Source organism: Drosophila erecta, unplaced genomic scaffold, assembly GCF_003286155.1.
Source record: "Drosophila erecta strain 14021-0224.00,06,07 unplaced genomic scaffold, DereRS2 tig00000055-arrow-pilon, whole genome shotgun sequence".
Classification (NCBI taxonomy): domain Eukaryota; kingdom Metazoa; phylum Arthropoda; class Insecta; order Diptera; family Drosophilidae; genus Drosophila; species Drosophila erecta.
The window spans coordinates 6908657-6929111 of NW_020825200.1; the positions used below are offsets into that span (position 1 = coordinate 6908657).

The 20455-nt window shown below is 40.1% G+C and overlaps 1 protein-coding gene across 1 annotated transcript in view; it reads right to left on the bottom strand.

Moving 5' to 3' along the window:
* The window catches only part of LOC6541124 (neural cell adhesion molecule 1), a 69629-nt gene extending 51270 nt beyond the window's left edge, over positions 1-18359 (bottom strand). Inside the window, exons 1-2 of the mRNA XM_001968885.3 lie at positions 17587-18359; positions 9273-9746 (exon numbers count right to left, since the gene is read on the bottom strand). Of these exons, the coding sequence (XP_001968921.2) occupies positions 9273-9477 (205 nt within the window). The 5' untranslated portion in view covers positions 9478-9746; positions 17587-18359. The remainder of the gene's footprint in view (positions 1-9272; positions 9747-17586) is intronic.
* Between the last annotated feature and the right edge of the window lie 2096 nt (positions 18360-20455).

Below are 20455 nucleotides of genomic sequence, written 5' to 3' on the forward strand. Positions count from 1 at the left end.
ACGAGGTAGAGTAATACGATGATGTATCCTCTATGCCAATAGATGTAGCTGGGGGAGTGGAAGGGGGAAAACCAAATCATCGACTTCAATGCATATTCAGGTGAAGCCACTTATTTGCATAGCCAAGCTGGATTCACGCATATATAAATATATACCCCATTGGGCGAGAGCCCTCTGAAGTTTTATTAAATTTTTGCCACCTTGGAAACCCGGCACTTGGATATGTAAATTACACATGAACAAACAGCAGGAATATTACTCGGAGCTAACCATTCTACAGAGACAGAAAATTCTCAAATTTGCAGCCTGGAAAAATCGAATGTAACCCAAATCAAAGTTGGAAAACTAAACTCATAATTGAACAAAGATCAACTTCAAAGTAAGATTGAGTTGCTTGAATATATACAAAGTTAATATAATGTATCTTTCCTTAAGTGATCGTTGTTTTTGTAAGTGTACACAACGGCACAGACGTGGAGACAAAGGACATTTACGCCAACACCTTCTAATCAAGCAAAGAGCTTAAAATAAAGTAAAGCCAAAAAGAATGAAATGAAAGATATTATGAAATTTGAAAACACACCCTTGCACACACAAGTTCTACAAAAATAGCAAAAGGCACAAAGGATTTGTGTGCGAGTGTGTGAACATGTGTGCGAGCCTGGCGAGCCTGGCAAAATGGCAGCCCTTTTTGGCCAAAGCCGAGCACCAAGACAGAGGCAGATATGGTATAAATATATACAAAGCACACATAACTGTCAACCTATCCTTATCCGCCCAATACACCCCATCCCCACCCTCAACCAGCCTTTTGGTGCGTGTTTGTTAATGAAATGTTTGCCTTTCGCATTTAGTTACGCTACGTTAGACACTTTTGCTTATTAGTGCAAAGCGCAATTTAAACGTTGGCCAAAGAGACAAGAAGAAAAGTGCTGCAGGAGAACGTACAACTTGGAATGCCCTTAAATATAGCAGTTTATAAGGCCATTTGAAGGTAGTGTTCAATCGGGGACTAACTGAAAATTACATGAAGCAGAATTGCATTTTCACATCTATCCTATGCTTTTCAATAAAATCTCATATTTCATGTTTTAAGGTCAAGAAGGGTTAAAGTCGCAGAATAGCTCTCCGTAGAAGAGTATGTATTTATACATTACCAACGTTTAGGCGCCAACAGGCGACATCAGCAACGAACAAAAAGAGACGGAGACAATGTCCTTGTATTAAGTTACGACAAAGGCCAAAGGCTCTTGTTTATTTCCCTGCTCCTTCCTCTCCAACTTTTCCGACTTGTTCTTCTTGTTTTTCCCGACTAAGGTTCAAGGTTATAGACGTGTGGGTCCTTGAGTTCCTATTTTTTGTTTGTAGATTTGGCGCAGTGCGATAATTTCGCCAGAATACGTAAAGTGTTGTGTGTATGTGCACGTTTTTTGGGCAATTAAAAATTAAATTGCGCATACATCACGTACAAAAGGCAAGAGCAGTGGAAAGAGACGCCGTGCCTGGCAATGACTTTTAAAGTTTAATTGGACTTTGAAAGCCGCATTGGGAATCCGAACAATATATCTGAGGAGGCATTGAAAGTAATATTTGATAAGCTGAGTGAGCACGAAAAGATAGGAAAATTGTTTACATTGAAATAAACAAAAAAGAAAGGAGAAATGCATATTTCATTTGGCAGACATCGAAGGATTTGCTTCAAGTGGTAAAACAAAAGGCAAAGACTTCGTAAAATTTCAATCAAAAACTTCAACATAAATTTAGGCCACACTAGGAAATGTAAGTGGCAGAAACTTTCAAAATCATTTATGTAAGTCTTGGATCTTAGCTAAACAACGTAAAAGTAAGTTAGATAACTTTGGCAGAAGCATCCACTCATTCATCAATTTATATTTAATCCCAGGTCTGTCGCTGAATTGCCTTCGATGGCCACCACCATAATCCCTCAGGCTACCTTGGCAATTTCCAGTTTCCTTCGAGGTGGCACTAAAAACGTCTAAACGTCTTTGGTTGCACGGCTAAGCCGCAGCAGGTCGGAAACACCTGGACTGGCCCATAACCACAACAACCTCATAGAGCCGGCCCACTCTGCAGTTTATTTAAATTAAACCTTTTTTTTCACACAAGCATCCGCTTGGCTGGCTCTTCTTCGGTGTATTTTGCTCGCTTTTTTTTTTTCAATTAACTTTCTAGGCCAGCCGCAAAACAGCAACAAAATAAAGGCAGGCAGACAAGCAGCTGTTGATGATAATGATGATGACGACGATGTTGGCGACGACCGAGTAGAAGTCCAACAAATTGCGAAATCCCCTCCAAGCCACACCTTCAAGCATAGCACCTAGGGCAGGGCAAACATCTTTCTAGCCCTTTGGCCAGGTGAGCTCAACTTGACTATGCACTCGGTGCGTATACTTAACGTAGAACCGTAAACCACTAAAACCACCAAAGGAAAACATCGCTGCAGTACACAGTCTCGTCGTCATCGTCAAGAGCCATAGCCGTTTGGTTTGCGTAGTTTACTGGCCAACGTAGCATTTTATTTAAACTACAGTTAATTTTCGCTAAAACATTTTAATTGTATTTTTGCAATCTGTCTCTTACAAGTCTTCCGCAGGGTCGGCCAGTGTGGAAAGAATAACAAGTGGTAGCTAAAATGCTGAAGGGGCAACAGCAGTCAAGGCGAAAACGAAAGGGGAACATTGGGTAAAGGTTAAGGGTCAGCAGTTTAATATGCTTGTATTTGAATTTCCTATGAAATTGTTTAAACACTTAAAATATGCGCATTCTCTGTCAGTTAACTCATAACATAAATCACGAACATGATTTGCTAGCTGCGCCCCAGTAAGAGAGTTATATAAGCTGTCTTAACCACATTAGTCCAGTTCCCACCAACTTGGAACCACTGTGTTTGGGTTTTTCGGTTAAGACCAAACACCCTGAGGTCTGAGGTCGCAATGGCCAAAGCCACTACCATTTTTAATGCAATAAAAGTCAACTTAAAATATGCAAATTACGGTAGTTTCGGAAAATTTGTGCAGGCTCCGTTGGAACCGCGAGGGAGGGGCAAGCGAAATGGAAGGTTCAGAGTCGCCGACTCTGAGGCTTATACTAAACTTCTTGGTAGTCCACTCTGTGGCAGCCTGTTGTCATTAACATTTCTCTGGGCCATGGACTTTTAATTGTGTCTAGGACTGTGTCTGCAAACGACACGGTCTCCTTCATTTCTGCTACTGGGTTTTTTGGGGCTGGGTTGGACGACCGGGTGAATCGGTGACCTCAGGCCGTGTCACTCGGGGTGTCCTTTAGCAGTTGGCCCAAGACATTAATGTATATTAGTGTCGCAATAAATTAAAAGCATTTTCCTGTTCATATTTCATCAAATGCTAAAACTCGTTCTGCTAAATCTTTTAATGAGCCAGATAGCATTTACCTTATGGCAGGGGAATATTGTTGCTTGTAAATAACGCCTATCAATAAAAAGGTCGGCCAAAACGGGTGGCCAATCAGCCGAGGGTCGCCAACTCTTGACTCTGCGGCTCTCGACTAAGCTGCTTAGCCGGGCGAAGGTGTCAAGTTTAGGAATCAATTACTACAGAGTATGCAAATGTGTTAGCCCTGTCTCAGGGCCTTCTTAACAAACTTTTCACGCGGCTTACACATAATGAAACAGTAGTCCTTTGGCAGTTAAATCGATTTGCGAAGGCCAGCACTCGCAGATAGCATGGATTGCTAATGCTTGAAATCATTTTCCCTCGAATGGAAAAGCAGCCACATTTGCAATGCAATATGTATTTCGTTCCAGTGAACTATTTTCGTATGCTTTCTTTGATCTTATAGCCCTCCTACGAATCGAAGCTCGGGAATTTAAGCGAACAAACATTGCTCGAGCAAAAGCTTTGCTGGCATTTCCTGTTCCCCCTTCATTCCTTCCGAATAAAAATCCAATGAGCCATTAGAAACACATGCCGCAAGTGAATGTTTGTGGGGCACATTCAAAGCATATTTTTGAGGCTCCGGCGCGTGTTTTGCCCAAGTTCACAACTTAAATTACGCAGCTAGCACACGCACACTGGCACCCCAACTTTTTGCCCATTCCGCCGCAGTTCATAGCCTTTGATTGATGAAGAGGCAATTCGTTGGGAGAAGCTCGTCGGCCACGCCAGTGTTAAACACTAATGGCAGCTTAAATTAGATTACAGAAGTCTCGTTTTCCCCCAAAAACACGTTGGTTCAAATGGTGGAGTGCCCGAGCATGACCAACGCATTTGCAACAAAATCCCCCGCCTCCATTTCCACTAGCATTTGTATTTTATAGCGAGCGTTTTTCTTTTTTGGTTGGAGTGCCATTTATTTAAACTATTCTTGCTCGATTCCCGTAATTCGACAAAAGTGAACCCCGCCAAAATTCAGCTGGTATCAAAAATCAGCTCATAAAAATCGCACAAAAAGACATAAATAAGATTTATTGTTATAGTTTGCCACCCACCTCACACTAGCGCACCTCGAACAGACGGGCTTTCAATTGCCATTACGTATACGCAGCGTGTGCTGCCAAATGTCCAAACGAGTTTTCTGCTCGACCCCAGCTGTTTGGGCTTTTATATCGGTGTTAAATTTCACGTAAAAAGTGCACTAAAAATTAAATATAAATATTTGCTTAAGGCCATTGAAATACCCTACAACCAAGTTATATGAGTTTCCAATACAAGTTGGTTGCTTTTCTAAGCGGATTGTTTACCAACTTACTGACAATCCAGGACGAATGAAAACATGCCTAAAGAGTTAATCTATGAGGCCAGTTAATACTATATATGAAGTACAGCTGTAGATTCAGCGTATTAATTAGTCGTTGTAAATAAGTTAAGTGCTCTAAGATTTAGCTCTCATGTCGTGTTAAAGTCAAAACACGAACCTAAATCCTTTATTATGCAGATAGCACGGCAAAGTTGGGGGCTAGCAGCCCTGCGGAATTTCATGGTTACAAATAGTTAATGTACAGTTAATTATTACATAATCACTAACCAACACGAAATGAGGCGGAGTACCCCAATCTGAAATTCTACACAGTAGGTATGGTCAAGTCAAGTACATTGACTCGCCATATACATTTATTTGTGCTTCTCACATTTATATTGTTTTATTTCCAGCCTGATCTCCCTATCCCTCCACTTTGTCGTATGTTTGCTGGCCATAAATATTAATTATAAAACACGATATCCATTATATAGTTCCTCAGGCACGAATTCATCAACATCAAGAGTAGAGGCAACCTGAAGGGGTTGTTCGTATGGGCTTCCAGGTACTCAATTTGAGGGTAAATTACCTATTGCTGAAGCCCTAAATGGGCGAAGCTTTGTTTTGTATGGGTAAAAGTGTTGTCCTATTTTGAAATTGCCTTGCCTATATGGGAATTCAACGTAATTTTATTTATTCATCAATGGAATCAAATCCCAAACGTAAATGGTTCTTGGCTCAGGTAATTGAATTTCTTGGTAAACAGTAATTGATTTAGATTTTAAATAAATTACGGTTGAAGTTTTAAACAGGAAAAGTTTTATTCCAAAACACTCATAATTGTAATTACTTCTAAATGGTGGTCAATATTTGTATTCAAATAGTCACAATAATCATAAATACAAATAAAATGGTTCCAGATTAATAATTTTTGATTCAAGGTCTTGGAGTTCTTAATACTTTAAAATGTCCTTGCTTTTTTCCCAGCAGTTCATTAAATCGTGGCCACCTTAAATATACACATTTGGCGAACACCTTTAAAAATTCAAACAATATTTTTTATTTGGCTTGTTGCGCTACCAACGCAGCAGCGCTCTTGGCCAACATGGCTTTTCTCATTTTCTATGTATTATGTTGTAACACCGTAAAATAATTTATGGCAAATGAAAGTCACAAAAATGGGCGAACAGGCGGCAAGGCAACGGAACCAAAAGTTGGTTTCATGCGCCATTCAACAGCCAGCTTTCTATTACCTTTCCCCTTCGCTCTTTCGTAAACCCTTTTCCAAGGCGAATCTTTTGAAATGGTCGTAGTACATTTTTGGGCGAACTAAGACGAACAAATACAACCAAAAAGGCGCCTTGGCAGGACATGTAAACTTTCATTTTCTCCGCGCTTTTGGCCAGAATTTTCCTTTAACCGTGTCGAGAGAAGGTGCAAAAAGAATGTACGGTTTATACTTTTCATGTATCAAAGCTTTTGTGATCATTCGTCTAGCCTTGCTGCCACGCCCCTTCGCTCTACAGCCTTTTGCGCACAAAATGCTTTTAGCATTCTTTTTTTTTGGAAATTTTGGGCAGCCTTTGTTTTAAAAGCTTTTGTTGCGCATGCTTTGAATTTTTTGCCTCTGTTGCTGCTGCATTTTGATGTTTGGCGAAAATTGCGCGACAAAATTCACAAAGGAGCCAAAAATGCAGCGAGTCCTTCCCCCATCAAACCAACGTATTAGTTTCAACAAAGCCGGGAGAAATATTCGCGTATAAGCGTAACAAAAGTGTGCTTTGCTTTTGGGATCTTTTGAAAATCTTTGAATTTCACTTACAGCCAAAAGGAAGCTATCTTCAGAAAGCTGTAGCTTAAATGCCCTTGCAGTAATTACATATTTAGACAAGAAAGATAGCTAACTTCGGCTACAACAACCCATGTTTTCTTCTCCATTACCGATTACGCTTTTTCTACTGCTGCTATATGTTACATGTTTATATCTGAAGAAACTGATGCATGCCAAACTGAAACGCTGAATCAAAAGTGACGAAGATACATTTCCTCCCACATATTTCTCGACTGTTCCGATGGCAGCTATATGATATATATAGCAATCAATATACCCTCTGCTACGGTATAGGAGGGTAAATAAATCCCTTTTCAAATATTTACACCGCCCCCATATTAAAAGTGCCCAATATAGAAGTTCACTCCCCAATTTCTTAATTCATTAGGGCCCCAGAATCGTGGGCGTACTTCAATCCCATCTGTTCTATCAGTGAGCACCTGTCAACCTGCTGTCAATTCATCCCTGGAAGTTGCCTCCTGCACTGCGAACTTTACAACTTCCCCTCAACGGGGTTTGTCACTCACTTAAGCTCAAACTCCGAAATTTGATTGGCAAAAGTATTTTTCTAGAGCCTAATTTGTGGTTAGTGAAGCAAATACCTGGAAATGTTTTAGTTTTGCTACCCTAAGGGTGTAAATATAGAATCAAGTTTCATGAAAATGATTTCAAGCTTTAACCTTTCAAACTGAAAACCTCTTGATTATGCTAGTACACAGAACTGAATCAATAAAACTGTGCTCTGAAAAGGTGAGAACATTCCTATTTGTCAAGATTGTTGGACGAAAAATCATAAAACTTGTCAGCGGCCACTAAAACCTCACAACTGCATTGTGAAAATGCTACATGCTACAAGTCAACTATAAAAAACCAACTCAATTTCCAGCCACACAAAGCAATTTCAGCGGTTGGCTGGCTTGGACGCCCTATGAGGGGTTAATCCTTCAGCGTTCTCGAGGTTACAATTTCGCCAGAAAGCGTCAATCGTCAGATCCCTCGCTTGTTTGTTTTTGCTAAAGTTTTCTATTTTTCTCTTTTTTTTTTTGTTGTGGGGGGAGGCGTTTAAAACGTGCTGGAAAAGTTTAGCGCCCAAAAATACGGCAAAGGTGATGCCCCCTAAGCATTTGGCTACTGCTGCAACTGAAAGCGTTGACAAGTTTTTGGAAATCGTTGGCGCTGGCAGAAAGGACATTCGTCAGTTAGTCAGTGTGCCAGTCGAGTTTGCCAGTTCGTTGCATACTTTTGGCCGCCTGTTTAGCCGGAATGCATTAGCAGGCGGTGGTGAAGACAAAAGGAGTAGTAACAGGCGAAGGATTTCCCAGGCAGCTCCTTAAAGATTTATTATAGCCACTGTTGTTGCTGGCTACTTTCGGGTAGGTTCCGAGTGATAAAATGCTTGACACTTTTCTAAACGGCCAAACTTTTTGACTGCCAAGAGATTGTCCCTCTTCCCATTCTGTACTTTTTAATGCTCCATAATGCTTGTTCCCTTCAGCTTCAGCTACATGGCCAACCCAGGTATCTTAGCCCTTTCCCAGCTTTACTGGCCTTTTTTTTGCCACAGTTTGTTGACACTGTCTGGCTTAGAGAGCGCATAAAGTGGAAATGATTTACACAGTTCACCTTGCTGCTGTTCGGGGTGCGTGTGTGTTCCTACATCCTGTGGGCATAATAAATAGCCCCAGCTTTTGGTCTGGCAGTTTTGTCAAATAGCTCTTCGGAGCTCAAAACACCTAAAAGCTGTTGTTTTTTTCCCCCCTGCCGACCATGCTCAAGACCTTACCAAGAACTCCCCATGGAGGGGCTTAGCTCGCAATTCTACGCAGTGCAGAATGGAGCGCGTGTGACAAGTGCAAAAATCTTGGGAGTAAAGTTTTCAATCAACTGCGCAAGTTAGCATGGATTTGATTTGTGGCACTTTTTGTCCTTCTTCACAGCTTAAGAACGTGGTTTTTCTGACGTCACTAGCATATTTATTCCTCCTTTAGATTGTATATTTAGGTACTTAAGGGCGTTACAGGAATTGTGCTCAACTGTTACAAATACAGTGCCCTTTATAAATAGGCATAGTAATTATATAATAAGGCACACTAATTATTCAAAAATCATAGTCATTTTCATGGCTCAGCTCCCTAAAACGATTCCCTAATATGAATCAAATATGTCCAAACTTCCAGCATCGCTTTACATTAGCTTACATCGCATTACTTTAAAAGTAGGTGTTTTTTTGCTGTTTTTGATGCTGCCACCTTCATCTGGAGTTATAACTATTTGGCTGTCCCATCCTGTTCAAAATTCTATAAGCATTTGCTTGGGTGCTAATGGACAGTTTAGAGAGGCAACCAAACGAGAAGCTACTCGTACTGTGCAACTTCTAGCTGCACTCGGGGCGAAACTTACAACGGAGCGAAATGAAATCATAAATGCCAGGACACGTGCCAGGACAACGTGCCTCCAGTTGCAACGAGGTGTTAAAGTTTTTCCTCCCCAGAGTTCAACTCCTTTCTGCGCTCTTCTTTTCTTTTTTTTTGGCAACACCCGACGAGTCGCGAGTGGTTCGCAGTCCAAATGCTGGTTAGTTAAATATTTAAATTTATTTATTGGACTTGGCTTGGCCGCTCCCTGCAGCCACGGCCATTTAAAATAATCAAAGAAAACTATAAAAAAAAGAATGTGTAATAACTAAGAGGGATAGAGGTGGACTTACCGTGTGAATCCTTCGAGGATATGCCTCCGCCGCCGGCTCCTCCTCCGCCAGGACCCATGCTGCTGCCTCCGCCGGACATTCCTATGCCGGAAGTGGAATGCAGGCGCGCTAATGTGACCGGCATTAGCAGTGCCATCGCCAGAAGCAGGACCATAAAAATTTTCCACATTGTTAACGTGGCCATTTGACTTTTATTGCACTTCATTTTCCCCTTTCTCCGCTTCTCCCTTCTCTGTCTTTATATATATATACTTCTTATAATTTTTCCTTTTTGAATCTACGTTCTCCGTTCAACCTTCGCCCGGTTGTTGATTTTAATTTGATGTGACTTAAGTTGGATTTGGTTTGCAGATTTGGCGCTGCAGTTTTTCTTTCTTCTCGCCGAGTTCACCAGTTTCAGTTTCCCGTTCGTCCTTCTAATGGAAGCACATTTTCGATTTTCTCCTGTCTCGGTGCTTTTCTCGGTGGCAGCAGCTGCAATTGTGGAAAGAAAAAAAATTAAGAGGATGGGGTGAATCCATTGGTTCCATTGGCTTGAGTATTGAAAGTTTTTAGTTTGGAGGCTAGTTAAAAAGTTGAACAAGTTTCTTTGCTCTTTTATTCCACTCCCATTTCATATATATATATATGTATATATATATATGCCTTAATTTTTTTGGTTAAAGTCAAGTTGAAGCCGCAATTATCGAGTTGTAAGGCGACGCGCCCCGTTAAGACCTCACACAGATGTTCATGTTCACAGGGTGGGGAAAAACTCAATTTCGGCCGGGAAAGTTTCTCAAAGAGAGATGAGCAAGTTCGTCACCTTGCCGAAAAGTTTGGCCGTTTCTGGAGGTGAATCAAAAGGTGGTTTGACAACATTAGTCATGGAATTTAAAGAGAGTAATTATTGAAGCGAGAGCTTAGAGTGGAATAATAAAATATTACGAGTCCTAAACTTTTAATTTTGTTGGCAAAACCGGCGGCTTGCATAATAAGGTACATTTGGTTCTTTCAGGATTACAACTTATAACAGAGTGGAGATGGCTTATAATAGCTAATTTCCTGAAATCGACCTTGAATATTTAATAAAATGTGAAGAAAAAATAAATGCTTTGCTGGGTTAATGATAAGGCATTGAGCCAAAAAAAGTTCCCCTTGCCGTTCATCAAAACCTACCTCATTCCAACCCCTAGACTTGCCCTCTAACCATCCTTAGATTGGCAGCGAAAGATAAAATTCGCCATAAGCAACATTCAACAAAGGACAAGAAATATGGTATTTTACCTTGAGAAACAAAATAACTGACATAAAATAAAAGGTTCGGAAAGTGGCACACGACTGGAGAACAAAAAAGTCATCCCATGTATCTCCCTTTCGGAAAAGATGTCCCCAGCATATAATAATGATTTGCAAATATACATATAAAGCAAGGGGTATGGACGCAGCCCAGAGGTGAAATGCTGACAAAGGAGGAAAAGGTACCGCCAATAAACAGACACAAAAGGTAGCCAGAGAAGGCACACAAATAGATGATGATGGAAAAGATGTTGCTCCCAAAACAAAAAAAAAAAAAAACACACAAAAAAAGGCAAATCAATAGGCTGCAAAGCGGTGGGAAAATATCAACCCAAAGTTGGGTCGAAATTTTTCAAGTTTTTCCGTGCTAAGGAATCCCACACTTGGTATCCTGCCACTCCCACCATTTATACCATTGTCATTTTGTCAACGTGTCCGCTGAGTGTCGTGAACTTGGCCAAGTGAGGGTGGAACCTGCCCTTAATAATGATAAGAATGTAAGACAGCGCAATAAGCGACCAAAATTATGAGCCAGAGATAAGCAGCAAGAGGAAACTGCCGGGAAGGTGCCAATGTGAGGCAATATAATAATAATAAAAATAATTACAAAGGAACTGCAAGAAAAAAAGATTGCACCGCCCCCCTAGCAGGAGAAATAATAATGATAAAACTAATGGGCCGACTGGCAATTATAAACAAAAAAAAATTTGCTCATACTTTGCTTGTCAGAAAAAATGGTTGCAAATATATAAACTGTGAGAGGGGGCGAGGGCTCAACTTGAACTACACTTGAGCAATTTGCGCACAGTCGAGTGCGCACATTAACCCACACAAAGAACGCGCACATACAGTCCAAAACAAGCAGCAAAAACAACAATGGAAAATGGAAAATGGCAAAATCAACATGGCGTACAGTGAGCGGAAACGGAAACGTTGGCCGGCCGAGCTAGCGACCAGCAACAGAGCCATCCAACCAATAGACAAACATAGAGAGGCAAGTTGCGGGTCCAAGGGAAACCCAGGGAAGACCGAAAAAATAAATACAAAAACATGGCAATTCGGAAAATAGTCCGACTAAGGAACTCCCTTGCTGCATCTTAATGTACAAGATGATCAGATAATGAACAGCGCTGCCTTAGAAAGGGGTTCTTCCAATCAGATCATTAAAGTAACAAGCGATTTAAGCGTTCTAGAAGATTAAAGCTTTAAAGGCATTTTAAGTAAGCGAAGATTTTATAATATATTATATATGCATATCCATAAATGCGTGTTTAATCAGCACTTTTTCGCTATGCTTTTTTAATATTTAGTTTCACTTAACCAAGTAGATCTAAGGCCTGAGCGAAGTCAGCCAGCTACGGAAAGCAGGGAAAAGGGCATTAAACATAACGTTGGAGTTAGAATAAAGAGATACATTTGATGGACACATTTTATTGCATGCAGTGGCCTGTCGCTGTTTCCATTCAGTGGCTGACAGACTGGAGAACTGGGGAACTGAAGTGCCTGGGGCAAGGATCTGCTGAAGCCAAAGCGAACATACTCATACACAGACCATCTAGACGAAATACAATAGTTGTGGCACCATCACCCCTTCTGCCCTTCTGTCAATGGCTGCCTAGCACTTCCTGACCCTCGCGATTGCTCCCTCTCACTCTGTGGCCTGTTGTAGTTTATTATTCCCGCCAGCCTCATTCTTTTCTATTTGGTCTAAATAAATTTTTATCATGTGCAAAGGGCCATGGAGAACAAACAATTCCGTAGTGCCTTTATCTCGGACGGACTCTGGCTAGTCCGTCACTTCAATCTGACATGCACTTGCTACCTCATTCCGAACGCCAGTCACTCATTCAGTTATTCATTCATCCACTTCCTTCCGCAAACCCCATTTGATATACCCATCCACAGGATTCAGCCTGTTTCGCCTGTTTCTTATAGCCTTTGTGGTTATTGAAGCGATCATTCGGAACATGCACAGAGGTTTTTCCCTATTTTCTGCTTTATTCCTACCCCACAGCAGTGCCCAAAAAGTTATTAATGGCAAAAACGTTTAACATGCGAAAAATTTAAGAAATTGCTTTCATATTACGACATTAAAGGAGGCGCGAACGATGCGATACGATTGTACCATATCTGATTTTTAGTGCCGTTGAGATTAATGCTTCGGGATAAAAGTACATCTATAGAAATAAATCTATAGCCATTGCCATATACGAGTACGAGTATGTATGTAGGGACAAGCCTTGGTTGACACATGGCCAACACTTAAGCCACTGGCTTTATGCCTCAGCAACCGTTGAAATTTATGTCCTTGCACAGGAAATATCTTCTCATGTCGTACTTCCACGCACAAACGCACATTTATGTATAAATATTTATGGTTTATATGTACTTGCGGTCAGCCAGACGGCGTCAAATTGTTTTCGATGTTGTGGCCTAGTTCGATTAACTTTGATGGCTGAGTTAACGATAAATGTGAGCAACGTTTTTCTGTTATCACGCATATCCGGAAATTTCTTAATTTTATTTCCAATTCCTTGAGTTACATATAGAGTACAAGAAACAAAATTTGCGAAAGGCGAAAGGTCATGAAATGGATTTAAGCAAGGAAGAGCCTTCACAAATCAAACAGATGCCTCAAAACGGGGACAAAAAGACAGAATTAAGGCAAAGGAGATTCCTTCTATGTTTTCCTTCCCCTTTTCAAATATTACCCTACCCATGGCTGATTCAATAAACTTATGCAAATATTCAATTTGGGGAAGTTTTTTTTGACAAATGATAAGGCCAAACAAAAGGCAGCCAGACAAATAAAGTTTTCACACCCGAAAAAGGCGGTTGAATAGGGGATAAGGAAACAGATATCCGGCGGTTTGCTTAGGAAAATTAAAATGGTACGCACATATACGAGTGTATATGTATGTATGTAAGCATGTACGGGAATAGGGAAACGGAAGCCAAAGGAATGAGCGGAAGTGCAGAGTTCTAAACAACTTTTCACCGGGTTTTCCATCATGTAAGGCCCAACAATCCACCTAAACAACTTATTCCTGGCTCACAGAGCAACATTTCCCTGCCCATTTCCCTTGTATAAGTAAACCGAAGTAAATTTCAATTTAACCTTCATCGGGTAAAACTCATTTATATTTATAAATTCGCCGACAACGATGCAGGCAAAAAGAATAAAATAAAAAACAGTGAGAGACTGAGAAAGAGACGGAATATGTAACCAGTATAAATAAATGCCAGGCGATGGGTGCGGGGGCTTGGAGGGATAAAAGGGAAAAACACAATAAATAAAAATGCGTGTGTCTGTGGTGGCATAATAAAATTGCACCAAAAGCAGAAACAACCCAAGAAAACCTACACAGCAAAACGAACACGATCCACATTCAAAGAAAACCCAGAATATGGTACAGGATAAGGTTAAGGACGAGCTACATACGTAATAAAAGTGAGGCAGGCCCAAACGGAAGTGCGGCCAAAAGGGATAAAAATCCATCAAACTTGCAAATAAGCCACAAGACGAGCAAGATGAGTTTCTGACTTGCCTGTAGAAGTCCATATAGTATAACCGAAAATGGATGTACCACTGAGCTCTGCCCTCAAAGAATTCCCTTGGCTAAAGGCGGACATTGGCATCGTAAAAGGCAAAAAATATTGCGCAAAATAATGTTTCATTTCGGTAAAATAACATACTCATCATTGAATATATACAATATAAATGCAATGAGCCAGTCAAAGCAGTAAAGGCCGAAATGGGTAATATTCGACCTACGTTTCATGGCGAACTTGGGTGAAGAAAGCACTTTAACTGCTTAAATTATAACTGACCCGAAATTGCTATGATTAATTGCAGGCATTTATTAAAATTTTACGACATTAAGCAATCTATGAAAATTGTTTAATTATGCATATTTACACATTGATCATAATGTGCTTGGCATTTATGTGTGCCTCATGTATGCATTTATAATTGTTAATGGAATATTTAAATATTATATTGAAATTAGACTATAAATGCGAACGACTTTTTTTGAAAAATTATATTGCGGCGCAGGAATAAAAAAAAAATATATCACTTAAACTTAAAACACCTTTTAGGCGAATTCTTTTTTGGCACAAATCAATCATTTTAAGCAATGGCAGACTTCTTAGAAATGGCAACAACTGGATAAATTGCTCCGAACGACTCCAATTGCATTTGCTTTTCCAGGAACATAACAAAACTCCCAAAGGACTGTGCTACCTACTGAAAACATCTCCGGCAAAAGGTGAAAATTGTTTTGGAATCATCGCAGACACAGCCAAAGTCGGAAAATTTCAGCGCAGACATCTGTTTGCTTCTTTTCTGGAGCAATTTCGTTCCATGCCATGGTTTGTTTGCTGTTTGTTAATATACAATTTTTATGCCGTTTCATTCTCTTATTGTTCAGATCGATTACGGTTACAAGTGCCAGATACTTGAGCGTGAAATTCGGCGGAAACCGCACGTGTCTACCAGCTGCCTTTTATTCAAGTTGATATTTCTGCTTTCCTTTTGGATAGTCTGTCATTAGGAAGATTGATTTCAAAAGCGCGGAAAATTTCCCCAATAGCAGCAGCTTTTGTTATGTGAAAAGCTACTTATAAGTTACTACAGGAAATGGAATTTATGGAATTGGTCATTATGTGCTGGTTAGCTAGTTATACAATACAAGTTACAACAATACTCGACTGGATAAATCATATTTTTTTAGTTGTTAGTCGAACTTATTTCGAGCCTTTATTCTAAAATATCTTTACTTTAATACCAAAAAAAACATACTTTCCGAGACCCTTGTACACTTCAATTGAAAAATGTATCTTTCAATGCCAAAATTCAGCACAACAAAACTCGGAGCAAATACAAAGATTTTCATTTCAATTTGCATTAGTGCAGAAGGCAAAGAAAAACTTTCTTAATGCACGCATTAAAAAAGAATGATGAAATTGCATAAAACTTTAACTGAGTTGTAAGTTGTAAGCAAAACTGCGGTGGTTTGAAGGAGCAGTGGAAGGGTAAAAAGTACATTAAAATCACATTAACCCGTCAACGGTGAGGGTTGGGTATGCGTAACTTTTGTTTATACGTTTCGGCTTAATGCCTTTTTGAAGTAAGCACACACTCGTGGATAATGTAATACGTACTCCTGATAAGCCATATATACTATATGTATATATATGTATATATGCATGTCAACTAACCCCTAACCGCTTATCCCTTCGGGGAATATACATTTGCCCTTTCCCATTTTCGTTGGACCCATTGCACGTAATTGACTTTTCGCCATAAATTTGTACTCCAACAAATGCAGGCGGCATTCAACTCCACAGTTTTCCATTTCCCCCTCCCAGGGCAGCTCAATTAGCCATTAAGCTTTTCGGAATTGTCAAAAATGTTTTAAGGGGGCCAGTAGAGCCAGCGAGCCAATCAAAAATTCAGCCTACGCACTTGTATCTCCACATTTCTATCTCGGCATTTGTATCTGCCTGTGGCAGAGGACAACCAGAACTTGGTTCGAAAACGCACACCCCTTCATCGTTATCTCTATGTATTTTTGGGGGTAGCCGTGCGTGTCCATTTAGACGCTTTGCATTGGCTCGGCCGTTGGCTCATTTGCATATTTTAATTGTCCAAAAATGAGAGTGAAATTTGTAAAATCAGTGCCGGACTTAAATATTAACATTGCCAGCAGTTTTGTAATTTCTCACTCTTTCACTTCCATTTACTGAACTAATTTATTTATTTTCCCTGAAACTAAGCAGCAAATGTAAGCAAGTACTATGTCTTTGGAGGAGTTTGAAGGGGAAGGCCTGACGTTGTCACTTTTCTCTAATGAAAGACGGCATGCAAATTTAATAAACAGGCGAAAGGCATGAAATTTGGGTCCTCTTCAGGTGGGCTGTTCGCAACTTTAGTTGTCCTCAGTTCGGCGGAACTGCAACTTTGGGGCACTGGCAGTGACTGCTCTTCTTGGCAGTGCGCCAATATTTGAAAGAAAATGTAAGGAAATTTCAAATTAAAATTAATTTTCATTAATTATCTGGACGAAAATGTACCACTCATTTTTAGATGAGTATAAATAACATTCGCTTGAAGTGATACAATAATTTGCTTAAAGTCAAATAAGTAATGAACATATCTTACTTAATAAAACAAAATTAACTTACACTTTACTCGAGCGGCGAAGCTAAGTTCAAATATTGGTAAGAAGTGTTGATATTTTACTTCTACAAGAAATTATCAGAAGCATTTACTTATCTTTTTGAAAGTCTTTTTGTCCATTTTATACCACTACTTTATTTCGCATTGCTAGACAAAGGAATGGAAATAAAAAAGATGAGCAAGACGGACAAAAAAAAACAAGTAAATAAACTTTAGGCAAAAGTTTTTGGCAACTTTCTGGCAGTCAGTTGGCGCATTTTAAGTTACGGCAATCGACCCAGTGGCGTAGCGAAAAAGGGAAAAAGAGGGGTATCACGGGGGAATATAAGTTGCGAGCGACTAGGGGAAAAGTGAAGGGGCGGCTAAAGTGAAAAACTGGCGCAGCGAGACAAGAGCTTAAACCGCGAATTCCACAGCTTCAACACTGAGAAAATGCTTGCCATGTCTGCCATAAAATAAACCTTCAAAATTAAAAAAAAAAATAATATAATAATAATTTAATAATAAAAAATAATAAACCAAGTCACTGCCGATAAGTTTTCTTGTCTATGCACTGGTCTAAAAACAGGGCCCAAATAATTATCTCATGTACAATTTTTAAACTACAGAGCAATTTAAAAAAAAAGCCAACATTTCAGTTTTTAATGATACATGTACCACTGACAGTAAGAATGTAACAAGAATTTAATAAAATGACAAACGAAATTAATGAATTCCTAAAAAGTTGCAGGAAGCATAGTTTTTCTCTATATGCAGCAACTGCGAGGGCGGGTGGCAATTTCAACTTTAGTTAGTCAACTTTTGGGCAAAAAGTCACACTTAAAGAGCAAAAAGTGAGCTCGTCCAACTTACCTGGCGAGCAATTTAAATTTGTCCCACGCAGGATAATCCCTTATTGCAGTTGTTGCTATTTGTGTTTGCTGTTGCTGCTGCTGCTGCTGCTGCTGCTGCTGCTGCTGCTGCTACTAATATTGTTGCTACTGTTGCTGTTGCTGCTACTATTATTGTTGCTACTGTTGCTGGACTTTTGTCACGCACAAGAAGGCAGTAGTGGGCCAAGCCAACTTTGAACTGACCACGTGACCATCAAAACACAAACAAACACACGGTAACGAGAATACACACACACACACACGCCGGGCCACACGAACAACAAGAACGCACACACACAACGAAGACACTGGGACACTTGCAAATACTTAGTTGCTGGTTTTAATGTATGCCCCAAACGAGAACAGGGCAATTAAAGCGCCTAAGAGCAGCCGTAGTGTAGGAGCCTTTGTGTGTGCAACAATATCAGCTGATCGTTGAGTGAGTCGCATGATTTTATTTGCCTTTATTATTCGTAAACCAACAGCACGCAAACCCCAATGCAGTACAAAACCCCACCAAACCAAATTGGAGCAGGTATATTCTAATTAGCTCTTATTGATTTCGATAATTGGTCCTTGCTGGCGGTATGAGATTTAGATTTATTCGCGAAACAGCGCACCCGATTCTCTGTGTATGTGGGTGTGAGTGTGTGTGCAGGACGAGACCCGATAACTTCGCTAATTCGATGGATGCCGCTGCGAGCGTCAGCATCCCTGCAAAACCACGTTAAAACAGTCCGACGGCTGAGCTTCAACTGAATCGGCCTGGCCAGCTCAGAGCCCCACAAAGCCCCACAAGCCCCAAAAGCCCCCCTCCCCGCCGGAAGTCGGCCGCCCGAAGCTCCGCATCTCGGCAGCCGAACGCCGAAAACGAGCCCGATCCGAGCTGCAGGATAAGAGCCGAACGCAGCAAAGGATAACACGAGCGCGAAACACGAGCATCTCACAACAGCTCGCTCACAGCTGAGTAAAGAGAACGAAAGGAACTGTTAGCTCTCTGTGCTAACGAAATTAAATTATTAAAAATTCTATCGCGCACTTTTGCTAATATGCTTTGCTAATAATTTAAAGGAAAGGAAATGCATGTAGTAAGCACAGAAATAAATAAATATCTAAAGAACTTATTAGCAAGCCTAATAATAATTATTTTCGCCAAAATAAGCTAGGAATATATTATTTATTACTTTATGCACCGTCTACTTTTTTACTTTATGAATCTTACAAAGTTTTGCTGAAAAAAGCAATAAAATATGTATATTTTTATTTTATCTTCTCTCTCTTATCAACCGCTCATTATTTGAATTTTGATTTTTAGAAATTAGCGATAGGCATGGGAAATTTTATTTATTAGCTGAATTCAAAGTTCAAAATCGCGTTAACACAGAGTAACAATAAAAGAGTAAAACTCTTATACTTTCCTGAATTTTGGTATAAATATGGTTTCTGGTCTTGACTAAGCGCGGACTCCAACCACTATGTAAATATGTAGTGTAAGATGTAAGGATGTAAGACGTTGAACATTGTGTAAAATTTTTGTGCAGCCGATTTTGAAAAGTTTTCAGGCTAACTTACTGCTGAAATTAGAATTAGTAAGAACGTTAGTTAATAAAAAGCTAAAGAAAATGGTTACAGGAATTAATTGCTAGCAAGAAGCAAAGCCAATACTAAATAATTGAACTCTTGATTTGACTTTGATTTTTTCCTGTAGCTTTTACCTTTCCATCCGCCACCAATTACAGATACAACCCAATCAAAACTACAGACTACCAGCTAATTAACTGCAGAGTTACCTCATCCTTTTGCCGAATGCCTCCTTCCAGTTTTATCAGCCATCGCATCCCTTTTAACTGCAATCACTCAGAGTAAAAATTGTCGTCAAGATACGTACAAAACTCATACAAGACGCGTAAAAAATGGCAAGCGAAGGAGGCAGACACAGAAAATAAAACCCGAAAATGAATTGCAGCGAAATGTTCAAACACACTCTACGAAATTGACTTAAATAAATAAATGGCATAAAAACAAAGACAAAAAACATGCGCAGCAAGAAAGTGAATCGAGAAGCTGGGCACAACGACGTATCATAGAAACAAAGTGCATTCCCAGTAGGAAAATTGGGTGGGAAATTCCAAGAGAAGAGGCGGGGTGGTTAGGGGAGGGGGCGTGGCCGGGCTGGGTTGTTGTGTTAGCTTGTTGCAACATTTTCATTTCATTTTATTCAGTTCAGTTCAGTTCAGTCAATGCAATGCAATGCAACATTCGAATGCAACAATTGCGAGTGCAGCAAAGACAGCGCTTAGTAGCTCATCCATTTTCATTTGTATTAAGCAAAAGGCAAAGGACATGACCAAGTTGCCGAGGAAACTCGATCTCCTCGCGCACTCCGCTCGCGTGAAATAAAAGCGTTGACATTACTCAGCAAATACTTGTTTGCTTGTTGCCTTGACAAAAAGTCTATAACCCCCATAACCCCCTTTAAGCCCTCCCATAAGCCCCAAAAAACCCCCTTCATTTCACCATTTCATGCTTTCCCCGGGGCTGCTCGTTAGCACAGCTGCCAAGTGAATTTATCTTACTCTCCCACGAATGCAACTCGATTGCATTTTATTTTATTTTTGCCCTCATTGTTTCTGTGTGGCATATTGGACGTATTGTTAGCCCCACAATGATCGATGCAAATTGATGCGTATTGTTAATGGAATTTCTTCCATGCGCCAAACAGTATGGAAAAGTATGCAACACAAATTGGGAGGAAAACAATGGGCAAACCAAGAAAACATATTGACAAGCTCACATTCGGCTCACTCTCTAGAAATTTTGACATTGCTGTGATTTAAAAGACAAAATGT